The sequence below is a fragment of the Gymnoscopelus microlampas genome (assembly GCF_963454915.1).
Source record: "Gymnoscopelus microlampas genome assembly, chromosome: 15".
NCBI lineage: Eukaryota > Metazoa > Chordata > Actinopteri > Myctophiformes > Myctophidae > Gymnoscopelus > Gymnoscopelus microlampas.
This window is the reverse complement of record NC_139952.1, coordinates 49,669,137-49,691,636: the sequence shown is the minus strand read 5'-3', so window position 1 is coordinate 49,691,636 and position 22,500 is coordinate 49,669,137. Positions and strand designations below refer to the sequence as shown.

The 22,500-nt window shown below is 43.1% G+C and overlaps 1 protein-coding gene across 3 annotated transcripts in view; it reads right to left on the bottom strand.

Moving 5' to 3' along the window:
• Positions 1-22,500, bottom strand: part of phf14 (PHD finger protein 14) — a 167,711-nt gene that overhangs the window by 79,622 nt on the left and 65,589 nt on the right. For all 3 annotated transcript variants that reach the window (XM_084081425.1, XM_084081426.1, XM_084081427.1), the window contains exons 12-16: positions 20,823-20,929; positions 16,679-16,774; positions 6,196-6,302; positions 4,917-5,048; positions 1,943-2,093 (exon numbers count right to left, since the gene is read on the bottom strand). In XM_084081425.1, coding sequence (XP_083937551.1) covers positions 1,943-2,093; positions 4,917-5,048; positions 6,196-6,302; positions 16,679-16,774; positions 20,823-20,929 — 593 coding nt within the window. The remainder of the gene's footprint in view (positions 1-1,942; positions 2,094-4,916; positions 5,049-6,195; positions 6,303-16,678; positions 16,775-20,822; positions 20,930-22,500) is intronic.

The following is a 22,500-nucleotide window of genomic DNA, read 5'->3' as shown; positions in this document are numbered from 1 at the left end:
ATGGACCCTTATGGGTCTGTAACTCTGAGTGTACACATGGGAGCGTCACACAAAAGCATGAAAAGTAGCAGATCTACAAGCTCGATGAATTTGAATGGTGAGAAGTAACAGTTGTTTTAGTACACAGGAGGATTCCAGCAGACAGAGACCATTATGCATACCAGAGGAATATTGACGTTCTGTGGTTAAAAAAGAGAACATTGTTGTGACCTTGTGTAACAGGCTGATAACCTTAACCCATTGAAACCAGGAACACATCTGTGGGTCACTTTTAGATTTCTATGGGCTATTCAAAAATAGCAGATCTACAAGCTAATGGCGCGGCACCGAGTGCCGCGCCATGAGCTTGTAGATCTGCTATTTTTTGAAAATAAAAGTGTTACAAATGTGTGCAAATCTTTGAATATATATATATTTTTTTTTAAAGGGAACGTTTGTAACTCAAATCTTTGGTTCTGGGGGGGGTCTACAAATGTCTTCTAAATCCTACGTTTTTTTTTGTTTTTAATGTATTTGGCCGTGGACCCCCATCTCAAAATATGTTGTTCCAGGGACCCCCAGAAGTTGTAACAGCGTTAAAAATGTTCGATTTAAAAAAAAAATTCAAAGATTTGCAAAATGTTTCACTATTTTTCTAAAAATAGCAGATCTACAAGCTCATAGCGCGGCACTCGGTGCCGCGCTATGAGCTTGTATATCTGCTATTTTTTTGAATAGCCCAAGGATATCTTTAAAATGACACACACAGATGCGTTCCCCGGGTCTTAAAGGGTTAACGCTCTCATGAGACCAGAAGAAGTAGTCCTGCTAATTATCCCTAATCAACCCAAATCAATCAATTAGTGAGTGAATTACCTCTTCATTGTGAGGCACAAAACACTGCAATCAATGGCGTTGCAGAAGCAGCAGGAGACACGCTGGGCATTTAATCAGGGCTCTGCAGGTGTCTGGGGGGAAAGTAACTAAGTACATTTACTCGAGTACCGCACTTAAAGTTCAATATTGTATGCGCTTTTACTTTACCAGAGTTATTTCCAGCATGTGTTGATATTTTTTGTACTTCTACTCCACTACATCTCAGAGGCAAATATAGTCCTTTTTTTTTACTAAAATGAAGTGACAGTGTTAATTTACTACTTCCCTACTTTGTAGCTTTACATTATTAATACAAGACTTAACTCATTCCCTGCCAGACTTATTTCTGGCTGTGTTTGCCCACTGCCAGTGAGTTAGTGTTTTTTATAACTTTAAAAAATGCAATTTAAATTTTTTCATTATGATCGCATGTCCAATGGTTTCTAAACACACAGGCGAGTCGTGCACGTCGCTCAGACAACAAACATTCCGATCGGGGCGGAGTCCTTCTCCTCCAGCCCAGTGTAAAAACACCATGTATCGCCTGGAGCTCTCCGTTCGTTTTTTATACCGTGTGAAAAAAACGTGTTTTTTCCCCCTATTCTGGCCTAAAATGACACTTTTCAAGCTTCCGAGAACCGGAAATTGCATCAGGAATCTGGATCCGGGTGAGTGTGAAGTAAACAAAAAGAGAAATGGATGGAGGGAGAAACACAGATTAAACAATGACAAAGCTATCAGTGCGTCTAACGCGTCGATGGCGTGGGTGGGTTAAGTAGCATTTGATTCGAAAACGCGTAGATGGCGTTAAAAGAGTTAATGCGAAAAAAGTTAACCCAAATCTTTGCATCTGAGGGATTCTACAAATGTCTTCTAAATCCTAACAGGTTTTTTTTTTCTTTTTTTTTTTTACGTATGTTGCTATAATATCAGTGGTTCTCAAACTTTTTTCATGTCAAGGACCACCCAAAATGATATGTATTTGTAGCACAGCTGTCGGTGCCACGCTATGAGCTTGACCACAGTAGGAGGGGTCTGGGGCCACAGTGGGAGGGGTCTGGGGAGCATTCACACATGTTTCACTCACATCGCGTTTCTTGGGTTCCGGTGACATCTCCTGTGGAATGAACTTGATTGGTCCTTTGATCTGCCTCCTGGACCGCTTGGTGCCGTCCGGTAACGTCTCCATGGCGATGTCTGCGTCATCGCTGCTGGCCTGGTCACACTCTGAGCATTGCCTGAGGAAGAGGACCACACCAGAAAGGAGATCATTATGACCTCGTTCCCCCCACAATTCGGCTCACACATTGGGGGGGAAATGCATTCTGCTATGCTGCCACCGTAATGTGGAATGACCTGCCAGAACACAAAGGTTCTCCACTCCCTCCTTTCGTCAAAATACAAGTGAACATAGTTTAACTCCTTCAACACCTTGATAATAGATTCCTCTGCTAACAAAAATGCTGTAAAAAATAGCAGATATACAAGCTCATAGCTTGTATATCTATATGTACCGAGTGCCGCACTATAAGCTTGTAGATCTGCTAAATGTGTTTTCATCGTGAACAAAAAAAAAATATATATATATTCAAAGATTTGTAAAAATGAGGATTAATTGCATGAGGCCACGGACCCCCCATTTGTTAGCATTTTCTTTTCTTTTTCTTTTTATCTCCGGGACTCCCTAATCTACACTGTAAAATCCTCAGGTGCTAATTTAACACCCAAAGTGTGTATAATTTTCTTTTAGTTCACCCCCAAAATGAATTCAAAAATTTACTTGAATGTATGCATATCATTTTCTTTCTAAGCCAATGATTTGATGAGCGGCAGAGGTTCTGGTAGGAGACACAAACATACAAATATCCATGAATTCAAGTCTCCATGGAGTGACTAATTGATAGAAAAAAAATATTTTTTTGGGGTGAACTATCCCTTTAAAATAATGAAAAGTTTGGGCGGTTTCCACCTGACAGAGATGATAGGAAAGTGACATTATAAAATACTTGTTTTTGTTGGAAGATCCAGTTACAGAGAGAGAGAGAGAGAGAGAGAGAGAGAGAGAGAGAGAGAGAGAGAGAGAGAGAGAGAGAGAGACGAGAGAGAGAGAGAGAGAGAGAGAGAGAGAGAGAGAGAGAGAGAGAGAGAGAGAGAGAGAGAGAGAGAGAGAGAGAGAGAGAGAGAGAGAGAGTGTGAAGCAACACTATGTGTTTGCTTTCATATCTAATGTATAAAATGAACAGTACAGTTTGTTCTCTGACGGTTCATTATGCAGGTCTTTGTAATTAGGTGTGACCTCATCTCTCCCCCCAACGGAAAAAATGTGTTTTTGCGTTGAAATTGCTTGTGTTTAATTTCCACTCAGAACAACATCAGCATTGTGTGTGTTCCTCCTATTCAAGAGTTTAATGAATTATACTGCCATCACAGGAGAACGTCTGCTCCACACACACACACACACACACACACACACACACACACACACACACACACACACACACACACACACACACACACACACACACACACACACACACACACACACACACACACTTCAACCTGCTTCATTTACAAAAGAGGACAGAAAAAAAAAGGGACTTGTGTTGGCTAAAAAAAAAAAAAACGAATGTTGCTGTAATCAGTGGTTCTCAAACGTTTTCATGTCATAGACCCCCGCGGACCAAAAAGAAAACAGAAACAGAGACAATGCCATTTGTCCACAACGCATAAACAGTGTGTCGCGATGCGACGCATTGTGAGCTTGTAGATCTGCTATTTTCAAAAGTTTTGTTTATATTTTTGATCCTTTTGAAAACTTGTGAAATGGGACATTCTGCATGATGAGTACTTTCTACTTTAGGTACTTTAAAGGTAGGGTAAGTGATTTTCTTTGGTAAAATAAGTGTTTTATATTGTGATAGTACTCATTGCTATAGAGTGTTTGTTCAGTAAAAGGAGTCTCCTTGTCTCTCCAGCTCTTTATTAAACAGAAAATACATTTTCGTTTCAGTTTCAGGATACAGATTAAACAAGTGAAATTGGAAGTGATGACACTAAGAAATGAGCAGGCAAAATTGGAACTGGAACACTATAAAAATGAAGCTTAAAAATACTACTTTCTCCTGATTGGCTGAGATTTTGACACCTACCAGAAAATGTATTTTCTGTTTATTAAAGAGCTGGAGAGACGGGGAGACTCCTGTTACTGAACAAACACTCTATAGCAATGATTACTATCACAATATAGTGCTTTAACCTTTTAACAAAATACTTTTTGTGTTAAACCAAAAATATCACTTACCCTACCTTTAAGTGCATTTGGATACCAATACGCTTGTACTTTTACTCAAAGCACATTTTCAATTCCAGACTTTTACTTGTAACAGAGTACACATTGCAGTATTGATACTTGATACTTTGACGTAAGTAAAACACGTGAGTATTTTTCCCACCACAGGCAAAGAGTTAAGCAAGGGATAATGCATGGGGAGGTAGTCATTATTGAAATTTAAAGCCCGACAGGACGATTAACCACAGAGGCGAAGCCGAGGTGGTTAATCGCCCTGAAGGGGCGAAAAACCGCCGGATTTGCACCGGGGCGACTGTGTTTTGGGGCGAGCGTTTTGGTATTTCCCCGTTGTTGAGCCACGATAAACAAGGAAGTGCAGTGGATCAAATAGAATGACTTCTCGGTCATTGCATCGTCTATTTCTCACTTCAAATGTTTTCAAAAACATTGTTGAGAGCAACGTTTAGTTGTAAATGACATTGGTTGTTTGTTTACATGGCTGTCATGTTGGATAAAGCATAAAACCAGGCAGCGCAGGTTGATATGAGCAGGTGTTCTGAGTCTCTGATTACACAGTTTCCTCGTCGGTCTCACCGGTCATTATCATCGGTCGTTATCCAGAAATAATGACCGATGACTGACCAATCAGAATCGAGCATTCAACCAAGCCGTGTAATAAAGTCTTTTAATCCATGTGTGTGTTCTTACCAGTAGCTTTTAATCCATGTGTGTGTTCTTACCAGTAGCTTTTAACTCATGTGTGTGTTCTTACCAGTAGCTGTTCTTGGTCTTCTTGGGCATGCGTGTGAGAGGAGGCTCCAGACAGCCCAGATGGTAATACAGCTTACATGTGTCACACAGCAGCAGCAGGTGCTGGTCCTGGTTCTTCTTACAGATACCACAACTAGAGGAATATGTCATACAGTCAGTTTTAGAAGACATTTGTAGAATCCCCCCCAGAAGCAAAGATATGAGTTACAAATGTTCGCTTTAAAAATATATACATATTGAAAGCTTTGCACACATGTTCAGGATTTTTCAAAAATAGCAGATCTGCAAGCTCAAAGGAGCTTGCAGATCTACTATTTTTGAATTGCCAAAGTATAATGTAATGGTTAAATAATAATGAATATATGCACACACAAAGAAATGTATCAAAACAAAGTGAAAATGTGTAAAAGAAAAAACGTTTTTTTTGTATAATCAATTAATATAAATGGATCAGTTTGATTAGGTGTTGCACCCATATGCTGTAGGGCATAGGAGTGGTAGCCATTTTCTGGTTCCACTTCAAAATAGTCAATGCATTTTTCCCATTGACATTTCCAAAAATATTTATATCAATTATTTTAAGCCTAGAATCAAGCCATCCAGGGTCCTGGTGAATCATGACCATAAAACTTTGATTCTGTGAAAACAACTTTTTTGAAAACGGCAAAACAAAGGGTATTTATTAAATATAGTATATCACATAATTAAATATAAAATAAAATCACAGAAAAAAATGGTTTATGGTCATGTTTCACCAGGACCCTGGATGGCTTGATTCTAGGCTTAAATGAATTGATATAGATATATATTTTTGGGGCGGTGTAGCCGCCCCCTATAAGTGAGTTTTGGACACCGACCAAAAGATTTGTATACCCCCTAACCCTTCCATTGTTAATGCAAATCGATACTTTTGCAAAGTCAGCCAATCACATTACAGCTAGTGTCATCACCACTAACTGTAAGGTGATTGGCTGACTTTCAAATTCAGGACTGTGATTGGCTAGCGAAACACATGACACATGTGCAGCCCTATGAATAGCAGTATGGACTTAAAAAAAGGCATTTAACCTTTTTTGTGAGTCATGTTGTGATGACCACACACCGCCCACTTCACACTGGGTGTGATTTTTTTTAAATGTCAATGGGAAAAATGCATTGACTATTTTTAAGTGGAACCAGAAAATGGCCGCCACTAATATGCCCTCTATTATTAAGAACAGTGTGTGCTATGTGAGGTCACAGCGGTGTGTGAGGTCACGGCGGTGTGCTGACATATTGACCTGTAGAGGATGGCCGGCAGGCTGACAGACTTCCCAGGGGAACCGCCCTCCTTCTTGTTGGGTTTCCTCTCTTTGGGGGCTTTCAGGACCACGGGAAAATTCAGTTTCTGTCAAAAACAAACACAAATAAATGGTTGCAGTTATTGTCTGGAAGCTCTCAAAGGGGTTAACACCCCAAAACGAACAGTGAAAACAACAAAATACAGTGAGAGGACGGTGTGTTTCTGCAACACCACCACACTACTTCAAATAGTCGTAGTAAGCCTTGACGAGCCATGTGGCCCATAGGAGGAGGAGCCTATCTCCTGTTGCTGAAGCGTGAGGTGGTCTGATGTAGCCTGGGACCAGACCAATCTGACAGCGCAAAAAAAAGAATTGCCCTCTGCGATTTGGTTCTGGCACCGCTCCGTTGTGAATCCATTTCCTGCTCCCGAAGTCTGGGGTGACCAATCAGGGCCCAGTATTCAAATATGAGAGACTGTAATTGGTACTTCAGAGCCATTGTTTTGATCCCGCCCCTTGGGGAAAAAAAACGTCCTCATAGAAGCACCAGACTCATATCCACACAGTGTGATATAGTCTGTCCACGCGAGGCTAGGTCTGATGTGCAAGTACATCCCCCTATGATAGATATAGTTTAGCAATAAATGGTTAACTCTGCTGAAAGTGTGTGACTGATGGACAGACAGACAGGCAGTGAGGGTGAGACACTGTGGCTCTGTGTGACTGAAAGACAGGCGGTGAGGGTGAGACACTGGCTCTGTGTGACTGAAAGACAGACAGACAGGCGGTGAGGGTGAGACACTGGCTCTGTGTGACTGAAAGACAGACAGACAGGCGGTGAGGGTGAGACACTGGCTCTGTGTGACTGAAGGACAGACAGACAGGCGGTGAGGGTGAGACACTGGCTCTGTGTGACTGAAAGACAGACAGACAGGCGGTGAGGGTGAGACACTGGCTCTGTGTGACTGAAAGACAGACAGACAGGCGGTGAGGGTGAGACACTGGCTCTGTGTGACTGAAGGACAGACAGACAGGCGGTGAGGGTGAGACACTGGCTCTGTGTGACTGAAAGACAGACAGACAGGCGGTGAGGGTGAGACACTGGCTCTGTGTGACTGAAAGACAGACAGACAGGCGGTGAGGGTGAGACACTGGCTCTGTGTGACTGAAAGACAGACAGACAGGCGGTGAGGGTGAGACACTGGCTCTGTGTGACTGAAGGACAGACAGACAGGCGGTGAGGGTGAGACACTGGCTCTGTGTGACTGAAAGACAGACAGACAGGCGGTGAGGGTGAGACACTGGCTCTGTGTGACTGAAAGACAGACAGACAGGCGGTGAGGGTGAGACACTAGCTCTGTGTGACTGAAAGACAGACAGACAGGCGGTGAGGTGAGGGTGAGACACTGGCTCTGTGTGACTGAAAGACAGACAGACAGGCGGTGAGGTGAGGGTGAGACACTGGCTCTGTGTGACTGAAAGACAGACAGACAGGCGGTGAGGTGAGGGTGAGACACTGGCTCTGTGTGACTGAAAGACAGACAGACAGGCGGTGAGGTGAGGGTGAGACACTAGCTCTGTGTGACTGAAAGACAGACAGACAGGCGGTGAGGTGAGGGTGAGACACTGGCTCTGTGTTACTGAAAGACAGACAGACAGGCGGTGAGGGTGAGACACTGGCTCTGTGCGACTGATCGACAGACAGACAGGCGGTGAGGGTGAGACACTGGCTCTGTGCGACTGATCGACAGACAGACAGGCGGTGAGGGTGAGACACTGGCTCTGTGTGACTGAAAGACAGACAGACAGGCGGTGAGGGTGAGACACTGGCTATGTGTGGCTTGAAGACAGACAGACGGTGAGGTGAGGGTGAGACACTGGCTCTGTGTGACTGAAAGACAGACAGACAGGCGGTGAGGGTGAGACACTGGCTCTGCATCTCAGGATTGGTTGGTGGCGTGCGGGTTAACCCATTAAGACCTGGAATTGTGTCATTTTTAGATTTGAGCTAAAAAGCATTATTTTACACTTTGGGCTATTCAAAAATAGCAGATATACAAGCTCGTAGCGCGGCACCGAGTGCCGCGCTACGAGCTTGTAGATCTGCTATTTTTTAAAAATCGTGAAAATGTGTGCAAATCTTTGAATATATATATTTTTTAAAACGAACATTTTTAACTCAAATCTTTGCTTCTGGGGGGTCCCTGGAACAAAATATTTTGATGGGGGTCCGCGGCCAAATACATATCATTTTGGGGGTCCTTGACATGAAAAAGATGGAGCACCACTGATATAGAAACATAGGTTTTTCAGAATACTGTTGAGATTTAGGAGACATGTAGAATCGGCTTCAGGTCTCAATGGGTTAATTATAAAGACTTTATCTGCTGGAGGACGGAGGCTCTGCCACTAAGCAGACACGCTGCTCTCCCCTCGAGGACAGTTTCTAATCGGAGCGTTGTGGCTTTGGCCCGCCCGAGGCACCGCGGGGTACATCCCACCACTGATAGATGCTGTGTGTGTGTGTGTGTGTGTGTGTGGGCAGAGGATACAGAGCCCAGGGGACCACACACAGGTTATCTCCCTAATTGTGACCCGCAGCCCTCTTCACATCCGGCCAACCGGTTCAAGTGCCTCGACGGCCCGCCCGCCCGCCCGCCCGCGCCGGTACGATACGAAGGCGAGCGGGGCCTTTAACCCATTGATACCTGGAACGCATCTGTGTCACTTTAGATGTCTTTGGCTATTTTTGAAAAATCGTGAGAAAATATTGTTTTGATTTTTTTTCCAAAAACTGTTAGGATTTAGTTTTTTTTTAAGAATCGCCTCAGGTCTTAAAGGGTTAACCGATTCAATACGGGAACGGAACGCGTCTCTGTCATTTTTTTTTTCTTTGAGGCTATTCAAAAATAGCAGATCTACAAGCTCATAGCGCGGCACCAGGTGCCGCACTATGAGCTTGTAGATCTGCTATTTTGTGAAAAATCTTGAACATGTTTGAAAATATTTGAAGTATCTTTTAAAGCTTAAAGCTCAAATCTTTGCTTCTGGGGGTCCCTGGAATATATATATATATTCAAAGAGTTTCACCATTTTACAAAAAAATAGCAGATCTACAAGCTCATAGCGCTAAGAGCTTCTGAGAAATGTTAAAATGACACAGATGCGTTCCCGGTCTTAAAGGGTTAACATGATTCACAGGTTGTAATCAGACAGTAAGGAGGAAAATTAAACATTATGTATTGCGGGGGGGGGGGGGGGGGGGGGTTGGGGGGTGGGGGTAGAAATACTGGCTTGAGACGAGCCCTCTGGAGCCATCTGGTTCCTTCTGAAGGCAGGGCAGAGGGGTGTGGGGGGGGTGCGGGGGGGTAGGGGGGGCTACTGGAGCTCAGAGGGACCACCGGGCACGCGGTCAAATGATTGCTGTGCCATCAGGGGAAAAGTGTGTCAGAGTTGCATTTCAAACAGCCTGGTGCCCCTGCACTTCCTCACTGCTGACATTAATATGGATTGTGGTAGCGTTTTAACCCTTTAAGACCGGGAACGCATCTGTGTCATTTTAACATTTCTTTGGCTATATAAAAATAGCAGATCTACAAGCTTGTAGATCTACTATTTACTTATTTTTAATCGTGAAAATGTGTGCAAATCTTTAGTTTGAATATATATTCATATATATATATATATATATATACTTTTTTAAAGCGAAAGTTTTTTTTTTTTTTCAAATCTTTGCTTCTGGGGATTTTACAAAATGTCTTCTAAATCCTAAAAGTTTTTTTTTTCCTAAAGTTTTTTTTTTTTTTTTTACTTATGTTGCTATATTTTCAATGGTTCTCACACTTTGTTCATGTCAAGGACCCCCAAAATAATATGTATTTGTCCGCGGACCCCCTCCCATCATTTGCACGAATTTTCAAGATTTTTCTAAAAATAGCATATCTACAAGCTCATAGCGCGGCACTCGGTGCCGCGCTATGAGCTTGTAGATCTGCTATGTTTGAATAGCCAAAGAAATCTTAAAATGACACATATGCGTTCCCTTCCCGGCCCTTAAAGGGTTAATAAACCACTTAGTAGTCTCTTAGTGAAACTGAGTTGAAACGGTACTTGGAGCACTTTATTGTATCCGTATACACCCAAAATCTCTTCGCCGACAAATATCCGAGCTTGTAGATCGGCTATAATTGTTGGTCTTAGATTGGCAGAAAAAAAATGGGTAGGGGGGGGTACGTGGTACAAATATATATCATTTCGGGGGTCGTTGACATGAAAACGTTTGAGAACCACTGGTTTAGATGTTCTGGTTGCTCACGCACACGCAAACACACACACACACACACACACACGCACACACACACACACACTGTATACTGGTTCCAATGCCACCCTCTCTTTGCTGGTCCCATGCACCTTCTTTGGAGTGCCAACGATGTGTAACACGTAAAAAACGTGTTTTCAGTGTTTGCGCTACATGGCGCATGGAGTAGATCCGGATTTAATGTGATCACAACAAACCCACGCTGGGCAAGACCTGGGATGTTGGTTGTCCAGGAAGTGAAGAACCGAAACGGTTGAATTTGACGAAAGTACTGCCCAAGGAAATGACGTTGATGCTTTACAAATCTGTTAACATTCTCCGTGAATGAAACGAGTGTTGTGATTGGTCAAAAAAATATCGTTTCCGGGGGAAACGCGTACGACGGAAATCCTACCCACTCAGGACTTCCTAGACACTCGCTGCTTTAGGTCGTGACCAGGCTCTTCTTTTCGCTGATAAGTGAGGCTGGGCCCGAGGCTACAACAAACCCAGCCCCGTCCCATCTAGAGTTTTTGGCGAAAACGAAAGCTATTTTCAACAGCCAATAACTAAAGAACGGAGGGTCGCGGTGACACGCTTTTTTTTCTCCGATGGAAGCCGAGACATTTCAACCGTCTTTTGCGACACTCTGTGTGTTGATCGTCCTGGAGAACGGCTCTTGAAAGGTTAGTAAAACAATGCTCATAAACACTGGCCCTGGCTGACTTAATTAATTAATTAACCCCTTAAGACCTGGAACGCATCTGTGTCACTTTAGATTTCTTTGGCTATTCAAAAATAGCAGATCTACAAGCTCATAGCGCGGCACCGAGTGCCGCGCTATGAGCTTGTAGATCTGCTATTTTTGAAAAATCGTGAAAAAATGTAAAGCGAACATTAAATCTTTGCTTTTGGGGGTCCCTGGAACAAAATATTTTCAGATGGGGTTCCGCGGCCAAATACATATAATTTTGGGGGTCCTTTGACATGAAAATTCTTTAGAACCACTGCTATGAACCTCAGGCCTTAATGGGTTATGGCACTCAATGAGTTAACGCTACTGCCCTTCAAACTGTGTTCAACCCGTCAGTGTCTGCTGTGAAAGGCGTTCCACTAAGGACGGACGGTTAGCACGGCGAGCCGTCACCACAGACGTGTTGTTATGAAGTGAACTCTGCAACGAGCCGTCAGTCCTTTGATCCTTCAATGTTTCAACACAGTTCTGGATGGAAATGCATCTTAATGACCTCATCCTCTCTGAGAGAGAGAGAGAACTCGTTTCCTAAGGGCATCCCCACGCAAAACACCACCCCACTGTGTGTGTGTGTGTGTGTGTGTGTGTGTGTGAGTGTGTGTGTGTGTGTGTGTGTGAGTGTGTGTGTGTGTGTGTGTGTGTGTGTGTGTGTGTGTGTGTGTGTGTGTGTGTGTGCGCGTGCGCGTGTGCGTGTGCGCGTGCGCGTGTGTGTGTGTGTGTGTGTGTGTGTTCGTGCAGTGGTGTAAAGTAACTAAGTACATTTACTCAAGTGCTGTACTTAAGTTCAATTTTGAGGTACGTTTACTTTCCTGGACTATTTCCAATTGTCTATACTTTTACTTCTACTCCACTACATCTCAGAGGCAAATATTGTGCTTTTACTCCACTACAATTATTTGAAAACTTTAGTTACTTTGCATATATAAATGATTACATCATAAAACATATATTAACCACTTCAGCCCTATTTTATACCTAGAATATTTGAAAATAGCAGATCTACAAGCTCACAACGCGTCGCATCACAACGCGTTGTGAGCTTGTAGATCTGCTATTTTCAAACATTTTAGTACTTTCACTTGTACTTTTGAGTACAATTTGATACCAATACTTGTGTACTTTTACTCAAGTAAATGCAGAATTCCGGACTTTCACTTCTAACAGATAACTTCTACAGTACATTGCAGTATTTATACTTTCACTTAAGTAAAACATTTGAGTCCTTTTTCCACCACTGTGTGTGAGTGTGAGTGTGTGTGTGTGTGTGCGTGTGTGTGTGTGTGTGTGTGTGTGTGTGAGGACATGAATAATGTGTGGTGATAGGGGGGCAGAATGACAAATAGGACATGAAAATGTAGCGATAGATAGATGACACACAGGAAGCGTGCGGCGACGTGACTGATGTCGCTACTTAAACCCCGCACGTTTTCTAATGAGGTGATTTATGGCGGTCATTGAGGATTCAAACCGCCTGCTCTGTCCCGTCCGTCCGTCCATCCGCCTCTCTATTCATGAGCACACTGTCTTTGTTTTTTTATCAAGTCCTTCATGCAGGTTAGCTGGTACATAGATAGATTTATACAGGGGCTGATTAAAACATTAAGACCGCGAACGCATAGCTGTGTCATTTTAAGATTTCTTTGGCCATTCAAAAATAGCAGATATACTCATATAGCGGCGTGCTATGAGCTTAATCGTGAAAATGTGTGCAAATCTTTAAATGTATGATTTTTTTAAGCAAACATTTTTAACTCACAACTTATGGGGGTCGCTGGAACAAGATATTTTGAGATGGGGGTCCACGGCCAAATACATAATTTTTGATAACCACTGATACTATAGCAACATACGTTTTTTTTTTTTACTTTAGGCCAACGTTAGGATTTAGAAGACATTTGTAGAATCCCCCAGAAGCAAAGATTTGAGTTACAAATGTTCACTTTAAAAAAGAATATATATATATATATATATATATATATTCAAAGACCCACATTTTTCCACGATAAAAATAAATAAATAGCAGACCTACAAGTTCATAGCGCGGCACTCGGTGCCGCGCTATGAACTTGTAGATCTGCTATGTTTTAATAGCCCAAAGAAATCCAAAAATGACACACATATGCATTCCCGGTCTTAATGGGTTGGTGCCACGGCCGGGGGGATATGAGCTTGTGACAGAACTGACTGACAGAATGAATGAAAGGAAAGCAATGCGGTCTGACCAATCACAGGTAGACACAACTAGTTCTGGTCGTCACAATATCACACCCCCCCGAACCTCTGAATGACCTCATAGTAGGGGGGCACGGTGGTGCAGTCGGATTTCGCTGTAGCCTCACAGCTAGAAAGGTCTTGGGTTCGATTCCCTGCCGGGGACTCGTGTTCTCTCCTCCGTGTCATCAGTGCCCATACCCTAGGTGGGGTTGGTGAAAGGGCCTTTCTGTGTGGAGTTTGCATGTTCTCCCCGTGTCTCCTAGGGTAGTTAATACCCTCACAGAAAACATGTAGTAATCTGGACGTTTTTCCCCTAAAAATCACGGACATATCCGTGAATGGAGGTGAACGGGTGGATTTTAAATCACGGACATATCCGTGAATGGCTACATTCTGGCAGTGAATGAGTTAACCCATTAAGACCTGGAACGCATCATGTGGCACTTTTTCATTTGAGCTAAAAAGCATTATTTTACACTTTGGCTATTCAAAAATAGCAGATCTACTGTACAAGCTCATCAGATCTACAAGCTCATCTACGAGCTTGTAGATCTGCTATTTTTGAAAAATCGTGAAAATGTCTGCAAATCTTTGAATACATATATTCTTTTAAAGCAAACAGTAACTATTCTTTGCTTCTGGGGGTCCCTGGAACAAACTATTTTGAGATGGGGGTCCGTGGCCAAATTCATATCATTTTGGGGGTCCTTGACATGAAAAGGTTTGAAAACCACTGATTATAGAAACATACGTTTTTCAGAAAACCTAGGATTTAGAAGACATTTTGCAGAATCGGAACCGCAGGCCTCAATGTGTTAAGGAAGAACAGACAGAGAGCAGCACAGAGCAACTCAACTGTTACAGGAACCCATTCACTCTGTCTGGTGTGTGTGTGTGTGTGTGTGTGTGTGTGTGTGTGAGGGTTGAGTTAGAAATGATATTTCACTTATTATTGGGAGCGGTTTGGAAGTCTGTGATGACACCACGACCACCGGGACTCAATTATTAATCCACTGTCTGTCTGTCTGTCTGTCTGTCTGTCTGTCTGTCTGTCTGTCTGTCTGTCTGTCTGTCTGTCTGTCTGTCTGTCTGTCTGTCTGTCTGTCTGTCTGTCTGTCTGTCTGTCTGTCTGTCTGTCTGTTACACGACTCAATGCTCTCTGTGTGAGAGAGGAAGGAGATTTTTTTGGGGAGGGAAGCAGTCGTTTACCTTTGAGAGAGAGAGAGAGAGAGAGAGAGAGAGAGAGAGAGAGAGAGATACAGACACAGAGAGAGGGGGAGAGGGAAGGAGAGAGAAAGACAGACATAGAGAGAGAGATAAAGTGTGGGAGGGGTGAAAGAGAGAGATATAGAGAGGGGGAGAGAGAGACAGACAGAGAGAGAAAGAGAGAGAAAGGGGCAGACAGACAAAGACAGAGAAACACAGACAGAGGTAGAGATGTCAGAGAGAGAGAGAGAGAGAGAGAGAGAGAGACAGACAGACAGAGAGAGAGACAGACAGACAGACAGAGAGACAGACAGACAGACAGACAGACAGACAGACAGACAGACAGACAGACAGACAGACAGACAGACAGACAGACAGACAGACAGACAGACAGACAGAGGTAGAGATGTCAGTATTTCTACAGATTGCATTTCTCACTGGTTAAATGAAGACGGTAATGTGGTTACCATGGTAACGGAGAAGCAGCTAGACAGCTTCTACGTTGGCAGTCAGGACTGACTTATAAAACATCAGAGCTACAAGCTCACACACCTCCACGCAGCACCGTGCTGAGCTTGTAGCTCTGCTGTGTGTGTGGCGTGCGGGACACGGTGGTACGGTGCAGCGTACGTGTGTCTCCATGTGTGACTTCATGGCCAATGACAGGTCAATCAGTTAGTGGTAATGAAACACTTTAACAAACACACACCCTGCTGGGACACGCTCACACCAATCTGCACAACTCTCAATCACACACACACACACACACACACACACACACACACACACACACACACACACACACACACACACACACACACACACACACACACACACACACACACACACACACACACACACACACACACACACACACACACACACACATCTGCATTTGATCTACACACACACACACAATATACCACTATCTATGTGCATTTAATCTACACACACACTATCACACTTCTGTTCTAATCTACACACAGACACCCTTTAACTCTTTGACTGAAAAAAAAAAAGTTAAATCCATTCAAATGGTTTGTCTGGCTGTGTTTATAAACAGACACGACATCGACCAGCACTCAAAGAGTTACATTTTTAGTCTGACTCTCCGCTCTCTCTCTCTCGACCCCCTCCAAACGGAGTCCAAAACATCATATCCGTTTGTTGCGTTCCTATTTCAGGGCCCTCACTGCTGGCCCTCTTAGCTTAGCTCATGATGGGGTTTCAGATCGTTGGTGAACATAACGACCATAACTGTTCCATCCAGACTAAAGAAAATAGAACCGGAGCTGTTCGTTTTTATACCGTGTGAAAAAACATGTTTTTCCCTATTCTGGCCTAAAAATCACATTTTTCAAGCTTCTGAGAACTGGAGACGGAACCCGATCATGAATCTGCATCCAGGTAAGTGTGAAAGACGCACAGTACAGCGCGATCACCGATTAAACAATGAAAAAGCTATGAGCGCGTCTAACGCGTCGATGGCATTTGACTCAAAAACGCGTCAAAGGCGTTAAAAGAGCTAAAATGTTTAACCGGTCTACAGGTGATTAGAGAGAGTGTGCGTGCGTCCGTCGGACGTCCGTCCATCCGTGCGTCCGTCCGACGCACGCACGCACGCACGCACGCACGCACGTGTGTATGTACTGTATGAGGGATAGCATTCCAATGACTGATATTAGGGAGAACGTTTTTGATACGCTTGATATTTAGTATTCAAAAACGTCCTAATTGGGTAAAGTGATGATAATATAAGAACACATTCATCTATCTGATCATGTATAAAGTCATCATACCAACTCTGATGACACTATTGTGTTCTACAAACAAGTTTGTTTTTTTAATTACCTGAAAAGTTCATATTTTGGACACAGTTGGTTTCCTGCCCGACAACAGAGATATGCATGTGTGTGTGTGTGTGTGTGTGTGTGTGTGTGTGTGTGTGTGTGTGTGTGTGTGGATGGAGGGAGAGATAGATGGGGGGGAATGGTGGGGGGTAGTACCTGTCCTAAGATGCCCCCCAGCAGGGTCCAGATGGCCTGGCCTTCACCGCGCAGCTCTCCATTGATGTTCAACAGCTCCTCCAGGGACTCACACAGCTGCATGGACACATGGACACACACGCACATGCGCACACACACACACACACACACACAGTCACAGTTACACATGTGTGTGCACACACAAACAGAAAGGCACAGAGTCTGTTGTATCATGGTCATTTCCTCACAGTAGTCAAAGGTAAAGCTGGCTCATGTGGATGTCTCCGTGTCGAGGAGTCACTTTGAAAAAGGAGACACAAGATAAGCGGCGATAAAGAGCAGCTTGAGAGAGACTTAAATCACTTATGGAGACGTGAATGTACCACACAACACATTAGGGCTGTCAAACCAATATTCCATATTCGAATAGTATTCTAATATTGGGAAAATATGTATATTCAAATTTGAAAATTAATATTTGAATATTTAATTTGATTTTGTTTTATGTTTATTTGACAGGGACAATACAAAAAACTCATGTCTCAAGTTATAAAAACAAACAAAAGATATGTTTTATTGGATCCGAGCACTCGATACATTGTTTTTTGTACTGTTTCTGTCACAAAAAAAATATATATAATATTATTTATAATAATAATATTCGATTATATTCAAATATCTGCCAATTTTTAAGACCAATATTCGAATATCATTTCTGAGGAAAGTTGACAGCCCTACAACACATAGACGTGAATGTACCACACAACACAGAGACGGGTATCGTTAAGATTTCCGTTAAGAGATCCGATTTCCGACTCTCCTTTCTGGTTCTTATCGATTCCCCATGTTGGTTCCATGAAGGTAAAAAAGAAAAGGTCAAATGTTGACTGAAACAACATTAGTAGCTGATACTTTTTATCCTGGTGTTTAAATTAAATGATTAGAATTTTATCAATTCTGAGTTGATACCTTTGTTTACCTGTACCCAGTAAATTAGATTTTTCCGATACCCAACCCTAACGGCAAAGCCCCGTTTATACGTAGTTGTGCACCGGTGGTGCCACCTTCCAGAAATAGCCTATCTCACGAGACAGTTGTAGATCGGCTATTTTCGGCACACGCAAGTACATCAAGCCCCGTAAACTCTTCCTGAACACTTTGAAGAGGTTTTTTTCCCCCTTCCTCAGCAGAACTAACCGGAGGAGGAAGTTAATCCATTCAGACCGGGAACGCATCTGTGTCATTTTAAGATTTCTTTGGCTATTTTTTTTTTATCGTGAAAAGGTGTGCAAATATTTGAATATATATATTATTATTTTTAAGCGAACATTTTTGTATCTCAAGTCTTTGCTTCTGGGGGGTCCCTGGAAGAACATATTTTGAGATGGGGGTCCGTGGCCAAATACATATCATTTTGGGGGTCCTTGACATGAAAGAAGTTTGAGAACCGATTGATATTATAGCAACATAAGTTTCTTTTTTCAAAAAACTGTGAAGCAAAGAAGCAAAGATTTGAGTAAAAAATGTTCGCTTTGAAAATGACATATTCAAACATTTGCACACATTTTCACGATTTTTCAAAAAAATAGCAGATCTACAAGCTCATAGCGCGGCACTCTGTGCCCAAAATAAATCTATAACATGACACACGGATGCGTTCCCGGTCTTAACAAGTTAAAGTGAAGTCTTGAGTGAAATCTCCACATATAAACATCCTCCAAATCATCTCCTCTCTAACACACATCTTATATAGAAGAGTCTATCAGTCAACGACAGACCTCCTCTTCCTGCTGACACCACAGTCCTCCTCCCACCTCCTCCTCCTCTCAGTGGTGTAAAGTAACTAAGTACATGTACTCAAGTACTGTACTGTACTTAAGTAAAAGAAAACAATTTGGTGTTTGTACTTTACTTGAGTATTTCCAATTTCCAATACTTTTACTTCTACTCCACTACATCTAAGAGGACAATATTGTACTTTTACTCCACTACAATTATTTGAAAACTTTAGTTACTTTGTAGATTTTGATTATTATTACAAAACATACATTAACCACTTCAGCCCTATATACATTTCAGCAATTTGAAAATAGCAGATCTACAAGCTCACAATGTGTCGACACATTGTGAGCTTTGTATACATTTGACAACTTGAAAAAGGACATTCTGCATAATGAGTACTTTTACTTTTGGTACTTTAAGTTCATTTTGATGCCAATACTTGTTGTACTTTTACACAAGTGACTTTGAATTCCGGACTTTTACTTGTAACTTCAGTATTTCTACATTGCAATATTGATACTTTTACTTAAGAGAAAAAAAATGAGAGTATTTTTTTCACCACTGCATCCTCCTCTCCGTGGAGGCCGGGGTGGGGGGTGGGGGGTGGCGGGGTAAAAGCAAGTGGAGCGCTGCAATTAGCAACACACACTCCATTAATAAGGTGTTAATACGCAGCGCGGCAGAGGAGACATCGCTACATTAACTTCCTCTGACTCCTTTATTTCTCCTCTCACATCTAGACTGATGGAGAGGGGAGAGAGAGAGAGAGAGAGAGAGAGAGAGAGAGAGAGAGAGAGAGAGAGAGAGAGAGAGAGAGAGAGAGAGAGAGAGAGAGAGAGAGAGAGAGAGAGAGAGAGAGAGAGAGAGAGAGAGAGAGAGAGAGAGAGACAGACTGGCAGTGATACTGAGCCCCTTTATTTTAGTTTTTTTAGGAGTAGTTCAATGCATTCAAAAGAATATATAAACGCCGGAAGTGTTTCATTTCCGGCGATTATTTTTTGCATTAATTTAAAATGCTGTTTTATGTCAGAAGCTAAACAGTATTTTGTGGTGATAAAATCAATATAATTGTTTTTTTTCAAATAAGCTCCAATCTGTATGAACGAGGCATCGCAATTGATAGATTGATGTGAAACGCAGCATAATAATAATAATACAGATAATGCTGGCATTCATAGACATGTTGACAAGGGTTTCATAATGACCAGTAAGACTCCCTAATCGGGAGATAAGCGACCGTAGGTCACATGTATACAGAAGAGGGCTGTAACGGCGATTGGTTCCTAGTTGTGTGGGCAATGTATAGTTTTGTTTGGTGGTCTAAGAAATGTGGTGGCAGGCATGTTGATGACATGAGTGTAGACATACTGTGTAGTGTGTAGCAATTTGCGTGTTTTTAGGGGCAAAACTGTAGGAGTAGTGGGCAAAAATGTGTTGTGAAAAGCGGCCTGAAGGTGGCGCTAGAAGAGGGCCATGTGAGAAATTAGGGGTGGGGTGTCCGCGTTGCCTTGGCGGACGAATAGGTGCCGGCCGCGGCTCTCCCGGACGCTCCTAGCCCGAGTTACGGCATTTTATGTGAGCTGCAGTGGCAGGGGGTCCTCCACTGGGGGCGCCACCACTTTTGCATCCGTTCTGGAGCACCAGGAGTGGGTGGTCCCCGGGAATGCCCCGTGAGCAGCCCCGTTGGGGTGGTCATTTGGTAATTTGTCCACATGTGCTCATTTTTTACACTTGGGGGTCCCCGAGGCAGCTGGGGGTCCCTGGAGCTCCGGGGGTCCTTGGAGGGTGTAGTTTGGCAGGTAAGGAGTGTGTGTGCAAAATCTGGCATGGATCGGGGCAACGGGTGCGGAGATATGAGCAGGGCAAAAGTGTGACGGGACGTGTGTGACGGAGGGACGCACGGACACCTGGAGCAGGTTTCTATAGTAAATGCGACCTACGGTCGCAATTAACCCATTCAATCCAGGAACGCATCTGTGCCATTTTGGATTTCCTTGGCTATTCAGAAATAACAGATCTACAAGCTCATATGAGCATGTGGATCTGCTAATTCTTTTTAATCGTGAAAATGTGTGCAAATCTTTGACTATATACTCTACAAATGTCGTCTAAATCCTATAATATCAGAGGTTCTCAGACTTTTTCATGTCAAGGACCCCCAGAATGACATATTTTGGCCGCAGACCCCCATTTCAAAATGTTTTGTTCCAGGAACCCCCCCCCCCCCCTCCCTGAAGCAGAGATTTGAGTTACAAGTGTTCGCTTAAAAATATATATATATTCAAAGATTTGCACATATTTTCACAATAAAAAAATAGCCAAAAAAATCTAAAAAATGACAGAGATGCGTTCCCGGATTGAATGTTGTTGTTCTGATACTAACCTTGTTGTACTCCACATGAAGCTTGTCCTGCTCACTCTCCAGCTTGTCCTTCAGGTTCTTCTGCTCTGTGATGTTGTCCTGGATCTGGATCATCCTCATGTTCCTCTCTGAACAGAAATGGAGAACAATTGCACCATCACAATCTATACTATACTGTATATATATGAGAGAGAGACAGACAGAGACAAAGAGAGAGACACCAAAACAGAGAGAGACAGACAGAGACAGACAGACAGACAGACAGACAGAGACACACAGACAGACAGACAGAGACAGAGACACATAGACAGACAGAGAGGCATATAGAGACAGAGTAGTGATGTCATCAGGCTCTGTGTGCATCAGGCTAAGAGACATGCAGTCTCAAGGTTACAGTAGTGCGTTTGGCATCCTCCTCATCACTCACTGCCTGGATGCCATGGCAGGCTAACACGCTGTAAAGCCACATGAGCCTGGCACAGCCTGGCACAGCCTGGCACACACTCTCATTCAGACCACCTAGGGTTTGAACACAGCCTGGCACACAACACCTACAGTAGGCATTTAACACACAGGGTCATGGAGGCTGATAAAACATACGACAGGGATCAACCTCTTTTTAGCTTTTCTGATCTGGTCTAGTGCGGATAGAACGTTGTGTAATCTGGTGGAACCAGAACCCACGATGGAACCAGAACCCACGGTGGAACCATGAGCAGCTCCACCAAAATCATTCCCCTCGGTTATAGGGGAATGATTTAGTTGTGTTTGTCATAACGGTTTGGTATACCTGTCTTTTATTCTAACTCGTAGCGAGACTAAAGCAATAGACACCTTAACAGACAACGTCGCACTGATAAGAACCAGTATGCGTGCGCAGGTCGGCACCAAATGAACCCCACCGCTCATAAGATGCAATGTAAAAGTGGTCACAGTCTTACGTGTAAAAATGCATCCCATCAAACTTTCAGATGCTGTTTTTCTCCCAGTGTGAAGGAAGAATGCTTAGGATGTTTACTGTGATCTCTCACTCTTGAAACATATCATCATAAACAATAATAACAATTCAAAGCAGTTTTCCCCCAAACCCCTCCTCCAGTGGCTGTCATAAGAACAGAGGGAGCGCTCTTATGATCACGGCACCAGAACCTGTTCTTGCTCGCGCAGCTGCAGCCCATCAAGCCTCATTTATGCTCCGTCCCACGAAGGTGTCGCACGCAGAGAGCGGCCGAGAATAGCAGACCTCCAAGCTCACATCGGTCGCATCTGCGACGCGGTTCTGACCTTGTACTGTATGTCAGCTGTTCTCGGCGCGCAATACCGGTGTGGGGTGAAGTATATATGTGTCTCGCTAGGGTGCGCCTCACTAGCCTACACACAAGAGGAGGTTGAATGAAGTGAAACCAGCGAAACCCCAAAACAGCAGGTTTGGGGATCTGTTGGGCATTGATTACATGAAACAGTCACCTGTGAGTCCAGTGTCAATGTTTGTAAACAAATAATTGGTCTATAGATACAGGGAACAAAGCCGCAGCCTCAAGGAACGGTAGACGGATGGATGAATGAATTAAATGTTTTTCTTCACAGAATGGAAGGTTTTATGGTCATGATTCACTAGGAGCCTGGATTTCTTGATTCTAGGCTTAAAGTAATTGATATAAATATTTTTTGGGAAATCTCTATGAAAGCAATTAATGGA